At 50.0% G+C, this 17479-nt stretch overlaps 8 protein-coding genes across 8 annotated transcripts; 3 read left to right on the forward strand and 5 right to left on the reverse strand.

The window, feature by feature from the left end:
- Nucleotides 1-526: 526 nt before the first annotated feature.
- M431DRAFT_101132 (hypothetical protein) lies at nt 527-2551 on the forward strand (the record flags this gene model as incomplete). The annotated part of the gene is made up of 7 exons (XM_024911295.1): nt 527-598; nt 667-700; nt 771-937; nt 997-1360; nt 1423-1497; nt 1554-1799; nt 1863-2551. 7 exons carry the CDS (start codon nt 527-529, stop codon nt 2549-2551), a joined length of 1647 nt encoding a protein of 548 aa, XP_024767594.1.
- Nucleotides 2552-2877: 326 nt separating this feature from the next.
- Nucleotides 2878-5034, reverse strand: M431DRAFT_525822 (hypothetical protein; the record flags this gene model as incomplete). The annotated part of the gene is made up of 6 exons (XM_024920634.1): nt 2878-3753; nt 3827-4031; nt 4095-4364; nt 4439-4486; nt 4835-4874; nt 4958-5034. The coding sequence occupies 6 exons, from the start codon at nt 5032-5034 to the stop codon at nt 2882-2884; spliced, it is 1512 nt and encodes a 503-aa protein (XP_024767595.1). The 3' UTR covers nt 2878-2881.
- Nucleotides 5035-5378: 344 nt separating this feature from the next.
- M431DRAFT_488150 (hypothetical protein) lies at nt 5379-6879 on the reverse strand (the record flags this gene model as incomplete). The annotated part of the gene is made up of 3 exons (XM_024916536.1): nt 5379-5787; nt 5847-6328; nt 6388-6879. The coding sequence occupies 3 exons, from the start codon at nt 6877-6879 to the stop codon at nt 5379-5381; spliced, it is 1383 nt and encodes a 460-aa protein (XP_024767596.1).
- A 405-nt stretch (nt 6880-7284) lies between these two features.
- Nucleotides 7285-10055, forward strand: M431DRAFT_11340 (hypothetical protein; the record flags this gene model as incomplete). Its single annotated transcript, XM_024911875.1, has 4 exons — nt 7285-7503; nt 7574-8001; nt 8061-9384; nt 9441-10055. The coding sequence occupies 4 exons, from the start codon at nt 7285-7287 to the stop codon at nt 10053-10055; spliced, it is 2586 nt and encodes an 861-aa protein (XP_024767597.1).
- A 6-nt stretch (nt 10056-10061) lies between these two features.
- Nucleotides 10062-10935, reverse strand: M431DRAFT_549424 (hypothetical protein; the record flags this gene model as incomplete). The annotated part of the gene is given in 2 exon segments (XM_024921290.1): nt 10062-10703; nt 10716-10935. The coding sequence occupies 2 exon segments, from the start codon at nt 10933-10935 to the stop codon at nt 10090-10092; spliced, it is 834 nt and encodes a 277-aa protein (XP_024767598.1). The 3' UTR covers nt 10062-10089.
- A 1085-nt stretch (nt 10936-12020) lies between these two features.
- On the reverse strand, nt 12021-13282 carry M431DRAFT_156606 (hypothetical protein). Its single transcript, XM_024912956.1, has 2 exons — nt 12926-13282; nt 12021-12858 (listed from the first exon to the last, which is right to left on the reverse strand). Exons 1-2 carry the CDS (start codon nt 12965-12967, stop codon nt 12088-12090), a joined length of 813 nt encoding a protein of 270 aa, XP_024767599.1. The 5' UTR covers nt 12968-13282; the 3' UTR covers nt 12021-12087.
- A 344-nt stretch (nt 13283-13626) lies between these two features.
- On the forward strand, nt 13627-15481 carry M431DRAFT_501631 (hypothetical protein; the record flags this gene model as incomplete). Its single annotated transcript, XM_024918041.1, has 5 exons — nt 13627-13687; nt 13773-14030; nt 14114-14209; nt 14278-14804; nt 14900-15481. The coding sequence occupies 5 exons, from the start codon at nt 13627-13629 to the stop codon at nt 15479-15481; spliced, it is 1524 nt and encodes a 507-aa protein (XP_024767600.1).
- Nucleotides 15482-15519: 38 nt separating this feature from the next.
- On the reverse strand, nt 15520-16327 carry M431DRAFT_549436 (hypothetical protein; the record flags this gene model as incomplete). The annotated part of the gene is made up of 2 exons (XM_024921291.1): nt 15520-16014; nt 16104-16327. 2 exons carry the CDS (start codon nt 16325-16327, stop codon nt 15843-15845), a joined length of 396 nt encoding a protein of 131 aa, XP_024767601.1. The 3' UTR covers nt 15520-15842.
- Nucleotides 16328-17479: the final 1152 nt, after the last annotated feature.

Here is a 17479-nt window from a genome sequence, read left to right on the forward strand (position 1 = left end):
AACAGGTACCGAGATCCCCCAGCTACTCTGGCAAAAGCTACTTTAGCGGGCTGCGTAATTGGCCTTACGTACCACCCAACGGCCCGCATCTTCAGGTACACCGTGCGCGCTTCAATCCCGAAAGCTGCCACCTCGCCAGGTCCAGAATCCCGCGGCTTCGTATCCAGTTACTTCTTGCAACTGCGTAATGCTTTAGTGCAGCTCGACGCCTGCAAGAGCTCAAGGATTCTGATCTTCTCTTTTCAATCTCTTCCGCAATAACAATTGCCTGTCGTCTCCTCTGGCTGCCTCGAGCCCACAACACAAAACACCTCCGACCAGCTGCGCTTTGTTCTGTTTGGTGCCGCGCAATTTGGTCGCTGAATAAACAGTCCAGTCCCGACGAGCGCTGAATCCGATCCCGAATCCTCACCATCGTCGAGCCGCTTCTGTTGCTTTGGATCTCCTCGATCCCCTGGATTGAAGCTCCGGCTGCTCATCGCCGACTCTCAGTTGCTTCTGCGCTGAGCCTAGATCCGTCGCCAGCATGAGGCCTCTTCTCGGGCTTCTCGCCCTGGGCATGTCGCTCTGGACCGCCCAGGCGCTTGAGGTTCCCATGGTATGCGCGCCAAGTGCTGGACACCCGCAAGGGGGTGGCATTGGCTAACCAGCTCTTTTTCTTTGCAGAACCAAAAAGAAGACTCTCGCCAGTACTGTACAGGTATGCAACATGCCGTGTCGATAACTCTTGGACTCATCCCGTATCCCTGGTGGGCTAACGAATGCTCTAGGAATGTACAGTCGCACGTCTTGGGGCGGCCCGGTTGATCCGTTCATTCTCGTCAAGTTTCTCAACAACACTGCCCCTCAAGGCGACGACCCCATTGCGAGTCTGGTTATTTTCGAGTGGAGAGATGCCGATTTTGTGGGAATCCCGGATCCAGACATTCAAGCCACGGTAAAGCACTCCAGCACTTATATCTGGCCTCTCCCCTAATTGCTAACGACGACGACTAGCGACTTGCGCTCTGTGACGAAGGCATGATTAAGAACGGCGTTTGTAACTCGACCGACAAGGGCGAATTTGTTCTGGCCCCGAATGCGACTGAGGCTTCCAACCTGTTGATCCTGAGCAAGGCTGTCCACCTCAACAACCCAACTCCGATCAACTACCCCATCAAGAAGACTGGATACTACTGCGTCATTACCGAAGGCTTCAACATTGATAAGTACAATGCCGTGGTTGAGTTTCGAAATGCCTACGGAGAGCTGCCGGCAACCCAAATCCCGAAGCTCCCTTTCTACGGTGGAATGTCCATCCTATACGCCCTAGTAACTGTTTTCTGGGCTTTTCTTTACTTTCAACACCGACATGATATCCGTGAGTGCTAGACGCTGCCTTGAACTATACTCGCTTCTCTTTCTAACCGAGGTCTGCTGTAGTTGCCGTACAAAACTACATTACGGCCATTCTCATCTTTTTGGCAATTGAAATGCTCCTCACCTGGGGCTTCTATGGTATGACACTATATACATTGCACAGGCTCTCATTCTATTCTAACCATTTCATATAGATTTCCAAAATCACCATGGAACTGCCAATGTGGGAAGCAAGGTCTATCTCATCGTCGTTGCTATCCTCAACGCGGCTCGAAACTCATTCTCCTTCTTCCTGCTTCTCATCGTTTGCATGGGATACGGTGTCGTCAAGCCTACCCTTGGCCGCACAATGATCTACGTCAGATGGCTTGCTGCTGCACACTTTGTGTTTGGCATTGTCTATGCAGTCACAAGTTTACTGGTATCACCAGAGAGCGCTGGTAAGCTGAGAGTTCCCACTCCATTATCTGCCCCCTCCTCGCATTACTAAGAGATGTGAATAGGACCATATGTGCTTCTCATTGTCCTCCCGCTGGCCGGAACCTTGACTGCCTTTTATGTCTGGACGCTCAACTCGCTCAACTTTACTCTCAAGGATCTGCGTGAACGCAAGCAGCACGTCAAAGAAGGCATGTACAAGAAGCTGTGGTGGGCTATCCTCATCAGCGTCTTGGTCATCTTCGCCTTTTTCTTTTTCAACAGCTTCACCTTTGCCTCTGTTGGCGACCCCGATTTTGTTCCTTTCCACTGGAAGACTAGATGGTTCATCCTTGATGGCTGGCTCAACATTGTTTATTTTGCTGATGTTGCTTGGGTCGCATATCTCTGGAGACCAACAGTCAACAACCGCCGCTTCGCCATGAGTGACGAAATTGCGCAGGATGATGACGGCAACTTTGAGATAGGAGACATTGGTATGCCTGACGACTCAGATGATGAAGAGGCACAGATTGGAAAGCCTGTTCCCGGGTTCGGGCAAGAGAGCGGCCTGACAGGCGCTGGGCCGGCACAAGCCAGTACCAGCAGAGCCGTGCCCGGCGGTGCGTCATCACAATCGGCTGGTCGTGGCATTCCACGAGAATCGCTCGAGGGAGAGACAATATTCGCGGTTGGCGAAGACGGTGACAAGGCATCAGATAGCGAGGCTGACAGTGACGACGAGGATGCCAAGCTTGTACACAAGAAACTGTGAGGAAGGGGGGACGATGAGGCTTTTGGAACCGCTTGGCTGTAGAATGGAACGGAATAGGCTTTTCGGAGTTTATGAATTTGGGTTTTCGTAACAAACGCTGTTTATTTTGTGTAGAATAGAAAATTATTGACAAAGCATGAGGCATCGATGAGGCCCCCTTTTTTTGGTGAACAGGGCTGGTTTCAATAATCATCACACCGGCTCAACAATACACAAAACATATAAGGGAGCTGCACTTGAATATATATATATATTTCACAGCAAGTAAACTGGGCATTAGTCCCTCAAGCTAGTACTTATCATACATTTACATGTTGAACCCCTAAAGCTCTAAGCCTCCGTCACATCACCTCCGAACCCAACTGGACGGCGACGGCCGTCGTTCTCGGGCAATATCGCGAGCGCCTTGTATACTTTACCCATGCCACTAGGCCCACGGTCGACGAGGCGTTTCCAAGCCTTTTCAATGTCGCTAGCCTTGGACGGGGAAACGCTAGGAACCTTGCTGAGGGCCTCTGCGCGCTGGCGGATGCCCATGAGCTCGAGGAAGTCGGCCTGGGAGATGGGCCCGTGGACCTCGACGCCGTCGCTGGCGAGGGTGGCGGCCTCTGCAATGGCGTGGAAGTCGACGTCGGCGCTGAGGTCGACGAGGCCGGGGGCGGAAAAGGGGCTGACGAGGCGGTGCTGTCGGATGCCGCGGAGGGAGTTGATAGGTACGGTGTCGGCGGTGCCGTAGTCGAGGATGAGGGCGGCGCCGCTGGGGGAGGCCTTGGGATGGGCGCGGGAGCCGCCGATGCGGGCGGCGAAGTCGGCGGCGTAGAGGGAGGCGTCGGGGCAGATTTCGATGACGGAGCCGGGGGTCTGCTTGAGGCGGCGGTAGCGGGTTGAAGATTCGGGGAGGACGCGGGAGTGTCTGGTGGTGGCGGAGGAGAGGACGAGCTGGAACTCGGGGGGAGGCTCGTGTTGCTGGGACTTGGGGGTGCCGAGATCTGCGTGGGTTGCGCCGGGAGGTGTGATGGAGACCATCATCTCGCGCCACTCCATGGTTGGCGGTGCGGGATCGGGAGCTGGTGATGCATCATCTGGCTGAGGAGAAGAAGAGGGGGAGGGTTTGGGGGCGGCTGCTGCGGCGGATTGGAAGGTGTGGATGGGGAGAGCGTCGAAGAATTCGTGAGCTACGATGAAGGGAGTCTTGTCTGGCTCTGTATCATGGATAGAGAGACGGGATGATTAGCCTCATGCTGTGTAGTGAGCTGCTGTCGGAAGTGTTCTTACCTATGGGGATGGACTTGATTGTCTCGGTCCAGACAATCGGTGCTGAGCTGTATTTGCTGGGGCTGTGGCATCCGGCTTTGGATTCAGTAGAGGGCGCATCGGGGCCGCAGAGGAGCTTCTTTTGCGTTTCTCGCAGCTCACGGCTGGCTTCGACCATGAAGACGTTTTCGATGCTGTTGGCCATGGCTGGAAAGCGCTGGATAGTCTATCAAGTTAGTTAGTTAGTATATGGGAGGCAACGAAGAAGAATAGAGTTGCGAAGGCTTACACGAAGCATGTCGTCCATGAGGGTACCTCGGCCGGGGCCAATCTCGATGAGTTGGACGCCCTTGCTGGGCCTGCCTTGGCTCATCCACTCGGCGATGAACCAGATGCCGAGAAGCTCGCCAAAAATCTGGGAGATTTCGGGAGAGGTGACAAAGTCTCCTTTGGTGCCAAACTGGTCACGGCCCTCTCCAACGGCTCCGGTGTAGTAGCCTCCCAAGTCACCGGTTAGGCACATTCGCATGTAACTAGCCAAGGGGACGGAGCCGGTAGTCTGGAAGAGGAAGAGTTGGTTAGCTATGACGATTGTGATGGTGAGTTGAGAGTTGTATTGTGATAGTGGCATACGGATATAGCTTCATAGAGCTGTTTGGCCAATGGAGTGGACCATTTCCTCTCTTCTACACGGCGAGAGCTAGTTGATGAGAAATATCGAGGGACGCATATTGATGGCCTTATTATATGAGTGTATGAAACTGAGTGTGAGTGTGCTTGTAACAGCAGCCGCTGTCTTGCGAGATGTGCAACTCTGGGGAGAGAAGCCGTGGCGGCAACGGCGGGCCTCATTGCGGCATCGGCCAAAGTTCAATTGCACTTTTTATTGGTTCATTCAACAATAAGTGAGTAAGTGAAGAAGTAATCAAGTAGCTGGTCAAGGCAAAGTGCAGTGCAATGCAATGAGTTGTGAAAATGAAGATGAAGGTGAATGAATAATTCGAGGCTTGTCGTTGGCTCAGAGAAAACCGGAGCTTTTTTTTCTCCCGAATGCGCCGTGGGTGTCTCTCTTTCCAGGTGCTAAAAGCTCGGGGCTAGCGGTTACAGCTCCTACAGCACTACAGCTGCCTGTAGCATAGCTGGAAACTACACCTGAGTTGGTTAAAGGCGACGATAAGATAAAGCTCCAGAGGGTCTCTCCTCCTCTTGTATCCTTCTTTCAACTTCATCCAATACTCCTAGTTGATACGCTCCTCTCGAATCTACACAAATGACACTTCAAGGTCTCTTCATCTTTTCAATCATCGCCTGCAATGTGCTTATGGGAACTTGATGAGAGCCAATCCAAAGTCTGATAAAAATCATCCATCTTTATTGATTTGAAAGCCAATACGACATTGCAGTTCTTCTAGGGCTAAATGAGGAGGCATCTCGCCCCCCTAAAAAGCCCCAATCTGCGGCGCTAGAGCTGCCCGTGCATTATTCTTACTTCGGATACTTTCTTTCGGCCTATGATCGCTTGTTATAGAGGAGATGAAGAATAGACGAAACGTTTCAAGACATGCCTGGACACTCAATCTTGGCATAGCCGGTCCCAGGGTAGCGAGTACAGCGAAAAATCGTGGATGCAACCAAGAACATGCTGGATGAACTCTTGCGAATGTGCGAGGCCAGTTGAATCACACAGGGGGCATTGGTTTGTGCCTATAGTTTTGCCTGGTGACTCGAGTGACTCAAGCAGGAGAGTCTCGACAGAATCTGGGGATGCAGACTCGGAATGTTGTGCTCTTATGTGCGCTGCCAAAGCCGCCAAGCCTGGGAAGGCAGTGCTATGGTTCTTACACTCTTTGCAAACATAACATCGCCGATGCGTTGTCTTAAAATGGGCTTCCCAATCGGGGATCGTGGTGTAAGTGTCGAATGGTGTCGGGCAGTCTGGGAGAATACATGTATAAGGGGAAATATCTTCGAAGACGTGCTCCCTATTTTGAAGGTCAATTCTATTTCATCTATCATTCATCATGAGACTTGAGAGCAGTACCTCCACAGCTTGTCGTCATTAGCAAACTCGGCCGGTAGAGTTTCGCAGCAGCACGGGCACTTGAACGCTGTTGCACCTTGGGGCAACTTTGGTGCTCTGGGATATCGATCTGCGGGCCTGAGTGCAGTGAGTGCCATCATGGCAGGCTGTGAAGCCCTCTTCTCAGCTTCCTGAAACCATGAGTTATCTTGCGTTGTGGATGCCTTGGTAGGGTCGTCAACGCTTTCCTGTTGATCGCGCTCTTGTGCCTGTAAGAAGCGGTTTCTTCTGCGCAAATTCACTTCTATGAGCCGTTGTTGAACCTTAGACAGCTTGAGCTCTTGGGATATTTTTATGCACTCCTCGGTTGACAGTGCATCTGGCTTGGATACGTCGTATCGGGCTGCAACGCCAAACTCATTCTTGGTGTGTTGTCGCAAACACATGATGCCCAAAAAAGCCCTCAGCTCTTCGTGTTCTTCAGGCCTAAACTTACAGTCGCCCTGCGGAAGGCGTGATCGTATGCCGGGTCGAATAATGGCTTCCATTATTTGGGACAAACACTTGATCGACGTATCCACCTTCTTGGTGGCTGCATCGAGCCGGACTGTGCCTCCGCACAGCTGATGCACTCGGCAAGGAACTTCTTGAGCATGGTCAGAATATTCGAGAGCAGGAGCCGAGTAGATTGCCCAGAGTCGAGGCAATAATCAAGAAATGCCCTGGATGCGGACCGGACGCCGATGCAGTTAATATAGATATTGAAGTCGAAGAAGCGTTCCCCCGCCCACTCGCGCTTCAGCTTTATTAGGCTTTCATGGTGCGTACAGGTTTCGAAAGCCGACGTGCATTGTCGACATAACTCTGTAATGGACGAGGTTGAGAGGGCTTCTGTCGACTCTTTGCGCGAGCTGTAAGAGACGGCTTCTACTTGCCGCTCCTCGACAGATTCCAGAGGCGGAGGTTGCACACTTGTTTCTGCAGGTTTGGGGACCCCAGAGCTCTCGCTGTCGATAGGTGACTCTATCGAGCTTTCGGAGTCATTCTTGTCCATTTTGGGCTTTGGTCACGGAATTCCTCTGCCTCCCGAGCCCACGGTAAATCTGAGTGACAAAACCGTAGCGGGTTGAGCAGGTTAAAGAAGTTGGGTTGGTTGAGTTTGCGTACACAAGCGCTGGTTTGTGTAAGGGGTCTTTTCATCAAAGGAACACGACAATCTGTTTTATCAAAGAAATATGATATTCCTTTGATCAAAGAAAAACGGCAAACATGTAATCAAGGAAACACGATAATCCTTGCATTAAAGTAACACGACAAAACATGTAATCAAAGAAATACAGCAAACATTGCATTAAAGAAATACAGCAGCCTACCTCGGGCGGTTTGAGAGGGGATTAATAAGGTTACTGTGCTGCTGTACATGGCATCTACCATAGATGTTCTTCAACATTTTGGGACGATGGACTCAATTCTTAGACAACGCCAGATATTTCTCGAGCAATTGGGCTACCTGATCTTGGAGTACGGCCTAGATCAGGAGTCACTAGACACGGACTTCTTGGGAGTTCAATTGTTACTCATCTCGGAAGGGTTGGGAACAGTGAATCTCGAGGCCCTCGCTAACGATGACATACTAGAGTTGAACAAGGTGATTGAGAAGCTGGTGTCAATCACAAAGGTGCGGCGGCATGTCTCAAGAACTTCTGGGCACTTCTAACGCTGGAGCTCACTGTTTGTATAAGCTACAGATTGCATATATTCCACTCTCCTTAGGCAGCAAAGTTCAAACCGATCTACTGCGCAACAATCTGGCCGAGTATTTAAAGTCTTTGGACCACAATGAGTGCCAAGAGCTCTCGAAAACTTGTGAGGGTCTCGTCAAGGCCCTACAGATGCACGAGAGCATGCAAGACATATTGGCCAATCCACCTAAGAGTGAGAAGATAGAGTACCCAATGTCTGTAAAAAGGAAGCTGCTCTCAGGCCTGCGGAACGATTCCATCTGTGCGTCTTGTGTCGGACTCGATGAGAGCCAAGGCAGTCCTCAACGGCATTCGACACGACTATTGTTGCAGCAAAAGCCACGCGAGGATAACTGCGATACCATAAACTTCAATGCTATTATTGCGCGAATCCCCCAAGAGGGCTGGAAAGATGTCGGCCTCAGCGTACCACTGTAAGATCTCTTTGTTAATGCCATTATACTAGCTAGGATCCTAACGCCATTCATACTAGGGAGGACTCGGTCGAATTATCAGCGGGGAATGATTCTTGCAACAGTCCTAACTATGGGCCAGAATCAAATCTAGGCCAAATAGTGTTTTGTCCCATCTTGAAAGATAATGATGCTGCTCGTTCCCATTTCGTTTTCCGTAACGGACATTTCTCTCGCCTGCCCAATGTCCAAGCCTTGGAGCAGCAACCTTGCCCAGGCTCTGGCATTACCCTCACGGCCGTTCTACAACAATATACTCTTGAGCTTAAAGACAAGGTCAAACTGGCGCACACGATAGCGCAAACACTGTGGCAGTTTTATGATACCGAGTTGCTATACCGTAAATGGGACAGCGACTGCATCTTGTTCATGCCCGAAGAGCACGAGGGCGTCCAACGAGTTCCAATCAAGCCTTATGTGTCGATCCAGTTCGAGGCATCTGAAGAAAATACAGACGAGTACTTATCTGAGGCCTTCCTCATACATCGATACCCTCGGATTCTCGCTTTCGCTATCATGCTAGTTGAGATCGGGCTGGGGAAACCATTACAGCTCGAGCAGTGCGATAACCTCGTCGCTCAGTCCAATACTGATTTTGAGGCGGCTTTTCTAGGGCTGAATGATCTAAAGGAAACCCCTTGGGAGAATTCCTTAGACAAGAGTGCTTTCATAAAGGCGATTGAAAACTGTCTTGAGTACAAAAACTTTGGACCGGTAGATACCACCTCCGCGGCTGTCCCGAGTCCAGCAGGAAATCAAGATGGCCGAAACTCCTTGCAGATTGACCACACACGTAGAGCTTTTTATGACAAGGTTGTCTGGCCCTTACAATGGCTCGCTGAAGTTGGGTTTCCTGGTGATCAAAGTGGGAGTTACTTGCGCGAGAACCAGAGGTCACTGCAAGTCTCTCGTGCCTCGTCTACTCGGAAAGACCTCGAAGAAGATATACAGTTCCCACCGACAGAGTTCCATGCAAGCAGATATATCAATCCAAAGGACTGGCTCAGAAACCTAAAAGCTATCAATAAGGAAATACACCCGAAATTGCAGAACTTAGTTGTTGATGGACAGGGCGTCCGTGTTGGTGAAAGAGGCATTCGCGTTGCCATTTTGGACACAGGATATGATCCAAAGGCTCCACTGCTAGTAGACAAGAGTGTTGCAAGACGCTTCAAAGGATGGAAGGACTTCGTCTCTGGCTCGGATGTACCAGTTGACTCCTTTGGCCACGGCACATTCATGGCGACCGTCCTCATTCACTCCGCACCGATATCAGAAGTACACGTTGCCCGTGTAGCAGAAAACACAAACAATCTAGACCAATGCTCACATCAAGTTGCAGAGGTAAATAATCTTCTACCAAATCAGTTCGTATATAGGGCAATTCTAACGTCAGCTAGGGCATTCGATGGGCGGCATTCGAGCAAAACGCGGATGTCATCTCCATGTCATTCGGGTTCCCAGCCTCCGATGTTGAGGCGTGCAAACGAATCTCCGAAGCGATCGAGGAGGTGGAGATGAAACGAAATGGACGAATCATCTTCCTCGCCAGTGCGGGCAATTCAGGCGTCTACGAAGATGAGACGTTCCCAGCGACACATCAATCTGTCATCTCAATTCGTGCTACTGACTGCTTTGGAAAATTTATGAAGACTCATCCGAGAAATAGTAGCGGTAATAGTGTGGTATTCGGCGCGGTTGGTGATGATATACCGCCACATCTACGAGAGTTTTACCCAGAAGTCTCTCTGCCAGGGACCTCGGCGGCGACGGCAGTTGCGGCTGACACTGCGGTCATTATGCTAGCCTATGTGCTGATCCTTCCTCAATTATTAAAGATTGAGATTCAAGAGCATAAGTTGAAGCTGTTGTGGACGACGGAGGGAATGAGGAGAATGTTTATGAAAATGTCAGACGACATGGGGCAACAGCAGAGGTTCTTAGACCCGGTCAAATTTTTCTACGACAAGCCAGGTCCCTTTGACAGATACTGTGCTATATACGATTGCTTATAGACTAGATATAGTTTAATCAAGGCCAATTCTATGTTTACGCCTCCCTAGATGGCGCAAAAGAGATACATGTATCTTGTCCGATGTTGTGCTTGACCAAATCCGAATTTTCTTCTGGATCTTCGAGCAGGTCCTCGAGTAGCACTTTTGCCAATTCCATCTCTACATGTTCTTCTCCAATTCCCGTCATGAATGCTGTCCTGTGCGGGAAAATCTCCGTCTCCACGTTTCCGGCCCCTTTCTCGCGTATGACATGGAGAATGTATGCGAAAATTATACCTGGTGCCGTCTCCCACGAGTCAACATTGTCCTTCTTTCTCCCCCTGTGAATGTCTACACCGATCTCTGCTGGGGCTATGCCTGACACGCCTGCAGAGATGCCTCCGGCCCGGGTGTAGCCCTTTTCCATCGTCACAGCCATGCCGGTCTTGGTGACTCGAAGTCCGGAGACGATGTACACGGGGCGCTTTCCATAGAGCCCAGTATCCATGTGTTGGCGAACCGCTGGCTGGTTCACGATGGCTTCGAGAGCCTCCGGCGTCAGAGATCTTTGGAACTGGTGAATATCATGATCAACAGAGCCATAATCAAGCCTGTAACGTTTTCTCAGCTCGAGACGAAGGGATGCCGAGGCGAGATCAAGAAATTTGGCTTATATGCCACCGCCGCCAGAGCTGTTGAGGCTGCGGGAGTACTTATGGTTCTTCTCAGGCACGATCTCGATGGGAGGGATGCTTAATTTGGGATTTGTAAGAGTAAGAGCCTCGGGCTCTAACAAAATCAGGGTCGGCCGCATGAAGTCTTTAATTACTGTTCCTAGCCGGATGATGCCATCAGGGGTGAAGGTTATCCCTGGTGGGATGAGCCACGTGCTTGAGGCCATTAATAAAAGAGAATTGAATCGAGAATGTTGGTGTTTCTGTTCTAATTTGACGAGATTTGAAATGAAACTATTGCCTTTTAAATGTGATCTCAAGCTTGGAAATAATTTTGGGTCGTGAGTACATGCATGTAATGTACTGTTCACTTTCACTTATCACTTCTCCTGAGACACCTCACAGCCTCGTCTCGTCGTTGGGGTGATACATGTACTTGCGTGATCTAGACACGAGCACTTACCCCTCTCGTTTTGGTGTTGTGCTTTGCATTTTGATTTGTCTTCATTGACAATTGTGTCACCGGGACGGAATACACTACATGCACATTGTTTCATCCTGATAACTCCGAGACTAATTGGGCAAATGTTCTACATCCACTAGGTAGATTGGCGGAGATGGCTTGGAGTATTGTGTTTAGATGAGAGGGACTTTTGGAGCTGCTACCTAAATTTCTCGATATCGCCATGGCTTTCCTGTTCGAGAGATATGGGTACCGAGGTGAGATGGAGAAGTTCATCCCACACATCTCCTCGCCGAGAGAGCTGCTGAGGCTGCGGGAGTGCGTATTGGTTCTTCTCGGAATAGATGTCAATCGAGGGAATGTTGACTTTGGAGTCTGTGAAAGCATTGAAGTTGTTTTCCTCCTCGAGTGTGCTGCGGGTTCTGGACGATCTTAGGCACACGTAGTGGTGTTTACTTTCTAAAGCGCATGTACTCTATATCCACATACTGTAACAGATAGCAGATAAACACACATATGTCCCTTACCTATCTTAGGCTTAGACTGCTCTTGGGCTTAAAATAGCCGCAGGTTTCCTGGGGCATTGGAACAATAAAGCAGCCAACGATGAGACCGAAGTCGACTTTGCCCAATCGCGGCCCATGAGGTTTTCGTGACGCGTACAAATATCGAAAGCCGACTTGGATTGTCGACATAGCTCCATAACAGACGAGGAGAAAGGGGGGTTTCCGTCGGCTTTCTGTGCGAGTTGCAAGAGACGGCTTCTACTTGCCACTCCTCAACACATTCTAGAAGCAGAGGCTGAACACTTTTATAAGGAGAGGTTAAAAGGTTAAAGAGTTTAATAAGCATTTATTAATTAAGAAGTCTTATATATGAATCTTTGCAACGCAGCAATTATATCTTCCTTGTATCTTTACAGCCACTGCTGGTTGCCAAAATGCGACACAAATCCTCCAGCATCTTTCTCAATAGTAGCATTATGCACAACCTTGAGCACGTCTGCGACTGCTTCCGAGGGCAGTACAGGCCCAGTGAAGTTGGGCTGATACTTTTGAAACGCCGCTCCCATAGCCATGAGATTGTTTTGCTGCTTTTCGTTTGGATTGAGTAAGTGGCCCGTATCGACTGTCCCTGGGCATACAGCCAGAAAAAGGATTCCTTCATCAATATACTGCGCTTGGAATTTTGTAATGAGCGTGTTCAGAGCCCCTTTGCTGACTGCGTAAGGGTAGCCGAGAGTCAGCTTCCACTTGGTGGTCATGGTTGGCTCGGCCAAGCCTGACGAGATGGCAATGACCTTTTTCGCCATGCCTTTCCGGACAAGCGGAACAACAAGGTTAAACAGATGCGCGTTACCAACAACGTTTATGCGGAATAGGTCCAACATGTCTTCTTCTAGTAGCTTAGGGTCCGCTAAGCCCAGATCCTGGACATCGTCCAGGCCGGACCAGTCCGAGATCTTGCCTGCGTTGGCAATGACGTAGTCAAGTGTACCATTGGTTATCTCGGATATGATGGCGACAGCGGCTTGAAGGTCTTTGATATTGGTTATGTCGGCCTGGACAACAGTGATGTTGGAGGCAGTAATCTCCGCGGCTATCTTCCTCTCTGTTGCCTCTTTGTCGCGGACCAGAGCAATAACAATGTTATTGGCATCGGCGGATAGCTGCCGAACGAACTCAAACTTTAAGAGTAGTGGGATACCGTCAGTTGATACTTTAGACAATCGTAGGTGTCTAGCAGATACGTACTCCAATGCCTCGCGAAGCGCCAGTAACAAGATAAGAGGCCATGTCGACAGCTATTTACGAGAGCTAGTGAGAAATACGTGCTTCGGCTACAATTCAATCTAGGCGCCGTTGATCGTGGTGGTCATTTATGTGTGGGATATGAGCGGGAAAGCGTCGCGTTTTATACATTGTCAAGACATGGCATGATCCACAGCTTTGACACCGATTGTTGGCTGTGATGAAATATCTAGCATCTTCCACGGAGATGCATGGAGTTTCAACCACTTGGAATAGACAGCATTCTCGCGGATAGTTGCTAGACGGCGGAGTTGCAAGGCCTTTGCTTCAGGTTCATGATTGTCTTGAACTCGGGCATCAGTTGCGACCCCCGCGCCGAGGACGAAGTGGAATCTCAAAGCTCGTGGAAAGTTGCCCTGGTGGATTCGGCTGGTTCCGATCTAGCTCCTTGATTGGTCTTGTACGTAAGATCAACTAGGGGGGCTTCATCCTTCATCGGGTTTATGCTAACTAAGCCCGGGGAAGCCCGAGGCCGCCCTTCCTGATGGAGCTGACGGGGAACCAAACTTGTCGGAGTTTCACTACATTAGACATCTTTTGCTTAGCTATCGACTGCTCTCTTCTGCGCATACTTTCTCTCTCGCTTAAACCTCAGCTTCGCGAAAAGTTGACTCACTCACGTAGTCTAGCCACACTCAAACTATATGGCGTCGTATGCAACTGACCAACAGAAAAAGACTGGAAGAGGATGTTGGACTTGCAAAGGTAGGTAAAGCTTCAACCCTTGCACTAGGGCTTTAAGATGGATATACTGACAGGAGACCCCGAATGGAACTGACATGCAATGCAGATCGCCGGGTTGCCTGCGACCGCCAAACCCCCAGTTGTTCAAAATGCATCAGGTCTAATCGGGAATGCTTGGGCTATGGCGTGCGACTCTCATGGCCACGAACCAGTGATTCCAAAAGAGCCATGGTAGCCATGTCAAGCACGCGCTCTCTCCTGGCACAAGGAGTCGCAAAACGCCGCTCGACATTGATGTTGATACACACATCTTCCAGAGACATGGACATGTATCACTATCTTCGAAAGCTGCGAAATGTAAAACGTAAGTTTCTTTTCACAATTGGACATGTAGTTGGTCAATAACATCGTACGAGTCCACAGCGGGCTGATAGCTGACAAACTCAGATGAGAGACAGCCGGTCCGCTTCGTCTTCCCTCCGCCACCTCTGCCCTGGTCTCCAGGTAATCCTGACTCCAACACTCTAGGACTAGTAGACTATTGTAAGACTCTTGTTCTCGAAATCCATTCGGCGCTTGGGGCCACTATCGCTGACTCTCTTCTCGTGCAGTTGCCAGTGTGTCTTACTCCACGCTGTCCGTTTTGGGGGTTGATGCCCGCCGTCTGAGAAATCTCTTGCTTCGTATGACTATTTCCAGCAACACACTCCCCACTTTCGCGCTCAAATCATCGCTGCTGGCCGTATCTTCGCTGCATCGTGACGGTCTGCGGGACTTGGCTTTCCGGTATAAGATCGCTGCCATCAACGCCCTGGCCGAGTCGGCCAAATCTGGACGCCCAGGTGCCTTGGGATCTGCGCAGCATGCTGCTACCTGCATGCTTTTGGCCACTTTTGAGACCCAGCACCACTCCGAGTCTTCAGGCCAATGGGTGCTTTATGTTGACAGTGCCAAGCACATCGTCCAGGCCACAGGTCTTGACCAACGATCAGACCAAGCCGAGCTCAATCCTCTTCTCGATTGGATTTACTATTTGGACATTATGTCGTGGTTTGTCATGCGGCATTGGCGCCATCCTTCCACATTGCCACATTCGACTACAGACAAGATTTCTCTGAGTCGTCGGAAATCTCCCTTGGTAAGCACAGCCGAGCACGACAGGCACATTCATCACATACACACACAATCGCCAGCATCAAGGTGGCCTGGGCTGACTCCCGTCTGCTTCTATAGTTACTGAATCGCCCCACCTCCATTCGCACAGTTTTGGAACCTATTGCCGTCGTCTGCGATATTCTCGTAGAGCCCCGTGATCCCCGAGCTCAGGCTGTTGAGTACCAAAGTCGACTTCGTTCACTAGAGAGTACACTTATCAATTACCCTGTGGCCAAGACCACTATAACAGGATTAGATGAGAGAGAAGACGTTATGACAGAGCTTTATCAGCTCGCAACCCTTGTCTACCTTTTCAATGGAACAGCAAGTTCTTGTATTCCAGATCATCAGCTCGACGGCTTGGTCGATCGCGGATTTTACCTCATCAGAAAGCTCAGCACGTGCGAGCGAGCTTTCCCGCTCCTGATACTTGGTTCTGAAGCACGCAATGATGAGGAACGAATGCTCTTGCTCGAACTTGTTCATAAGACTGGGGCAAAACACAACGAAAGCAGCCTCATGCGTATAAGAGCGGGCCTTGAGATGGTGTGGTCACAGCGAGACCTTGAAGCTGATGAAGATGAATACAGCGACCTAAGCTACCTCCACAGACTAGACACTGTCATCGGCTCCGCATGTACACTGCCATTCATTTCATAAACATGTGAAATAGGGGTCATGTTTCGAAAGGAAAGTCTCTATCATCTGTTGAGCAATGGCATTTAGATGGTGGCAGCTAGTATAAATCCAGTACGTCTGAAGAACTCAAGAATTGGCAATGTATGTATGTAACAGGCATTGATGGTGGAACCCTCCAACTCAACCAAACAGAGCAGCGGCTAGCAAAACCCAGCCCTGGCACGCAGCCTTGCGCACTCGACGACTTGAAACAGACCTTGAGAAACATGTAGGAAGATTTGATGTATTTGTCAGTTGGAAGAGTTTGTTTCAAAGCATGTACCCAACGGATATCCTTATACCAAATGTAGCACCGGGGTACATGTAACGCCTGGTCCCGGCTTCATCGTTTACCACTCTCTTCGATGGCCTTTGCCCCGATCCTCTTCAGATCCTCAATCCCCAAGTGTTCCTTCTCAAAGCCAGTTACAGCCTGGTCCAGCATCGCAGCTGCGACTGTTTGTACTGGTAGGGTACCAAATGGCGTCAAGCGGAAGACCAGGCCAAGAACAGTCCTGCGGTGAGAGCCGTGTTAACTGTAATTCGTACCCATATGTCAGTCATCGCAGGAGGAAGACTTTGAAGCTGCGAGAAGGACCCGTACCATATGCAAGCGTTAGCACCTGCAAGCTCCTTTTTAACATCATCAGGATACTCTCCATAGTCGCTAATGACTACACTCTTCAACTTGGCCGCATTTTCACCGTCAGGGGCAGTGACGGGTTTGCGAGATAGGGCGACGAGACTTGTGACATCGGGCCGGCGCAAAGCCTGGCTGATGAGTTCCGTTGCAACAAACCCACTGGCCCCGACAATGATGAGTTTCATATTTCCAACTTGGATACTGTCCGTGGACTGCACCTGGGGGGCTTTCAGTCAAGATATGTGGATGGGAAAGGCCGGTTACAACTAGCTCGTTTTCCGTGGATGGCATCAAAGGTACATGTTTGTAGGAATCAACGCAGACGTTTTGGTCCGGGCCATTAATACATGTAACTACATGCAATTTTGTATGCCGTACCATCATAATGCTGAGGCTACATGTAGTCGGTCGATACAATTCCGAATGCCGCCTCTTACGGCCCCTGAATAGTAATCACTGTCGACCGTTGTGCTCGATTAGTAAACACAAAGTACATGTATTTCCTTGTCAGCGGTGTCCCTACGTCCAGGTGGCACTCTTTTGATTGCGTACAACAGAATGTGGCCTGTTTCCCGTCCGTCGGGATGATGCTCGCGGCTTTTTCTTGCGGTGATTTGAAGAAGCTTCTCGCCCGTTGTTCCGCAAATCCACTCTCGCCATACACATCTTGCAATGCTCGCCTCGTCCCCAGATAACCAGGAGCTAGAACATTCTTGGGGGCCGTAACAAGAAAAGCCCCAGAGACCGTCACAACTTGCTCGGCACTGGATTGTCACACGTGGGAGCTGCCAACGCCCGACGGTGTCCATTGGCCGACACATTCAGAGCACGAAGCACGACTCGGCGTTGGTGGCGGCGGTAATCCTATTATTCCGACTCCAACGGAACGACAAGTATGCTGGATATGCCTGTAGTACATGCAACTTTGCCTGATGGGCCTATTGGGAGAGCACGACGTGGCCAGGGGCTGAACCGTGAGGGTCCAAAAGACGCAGCTGAGTCGCTTCGGGTTATATTTCTCCAAAGAAGGGGACGTTTTTTTGGTTTTTGGCGATATAGATTGTAATTACCTGTTAGTAGCATCAAGTTAACAGGACTTGGTGGAAATGAAAGATGAGGACCTGGCCGTTGAGACCTTTGAAGTTATGGACCACGACGGATCAAAGATCGTGGTCGTTGTGCCGAAAGCCGAGTGTTGAGCCTTTTACTCTTAATGACGAGCACGGAATTGAGGTTTAACAGAAGGGAAGATGCAGTTGACTTTAAATCACAACAAAGGCTGCCATAATAAAACTGTCGGTCTGCTTTTCATTTTGACTTGAAGATACTTATATAGC

This window comes from Trichoderma harzianum (assembly GCF_003025095.1).
Source record: "Trichoderma harzianum CBS 226.95 unplaced genomic scaffold M431scaffold_31, whole genome shotgun sequence".
Taxonomy (NCBI): Eukaryota; Fungi; Ascomycota; class Sordariomycetes; order Hypocreales; family Hypocreaceae; genus Trichoderma; species Trichoderma harzianum.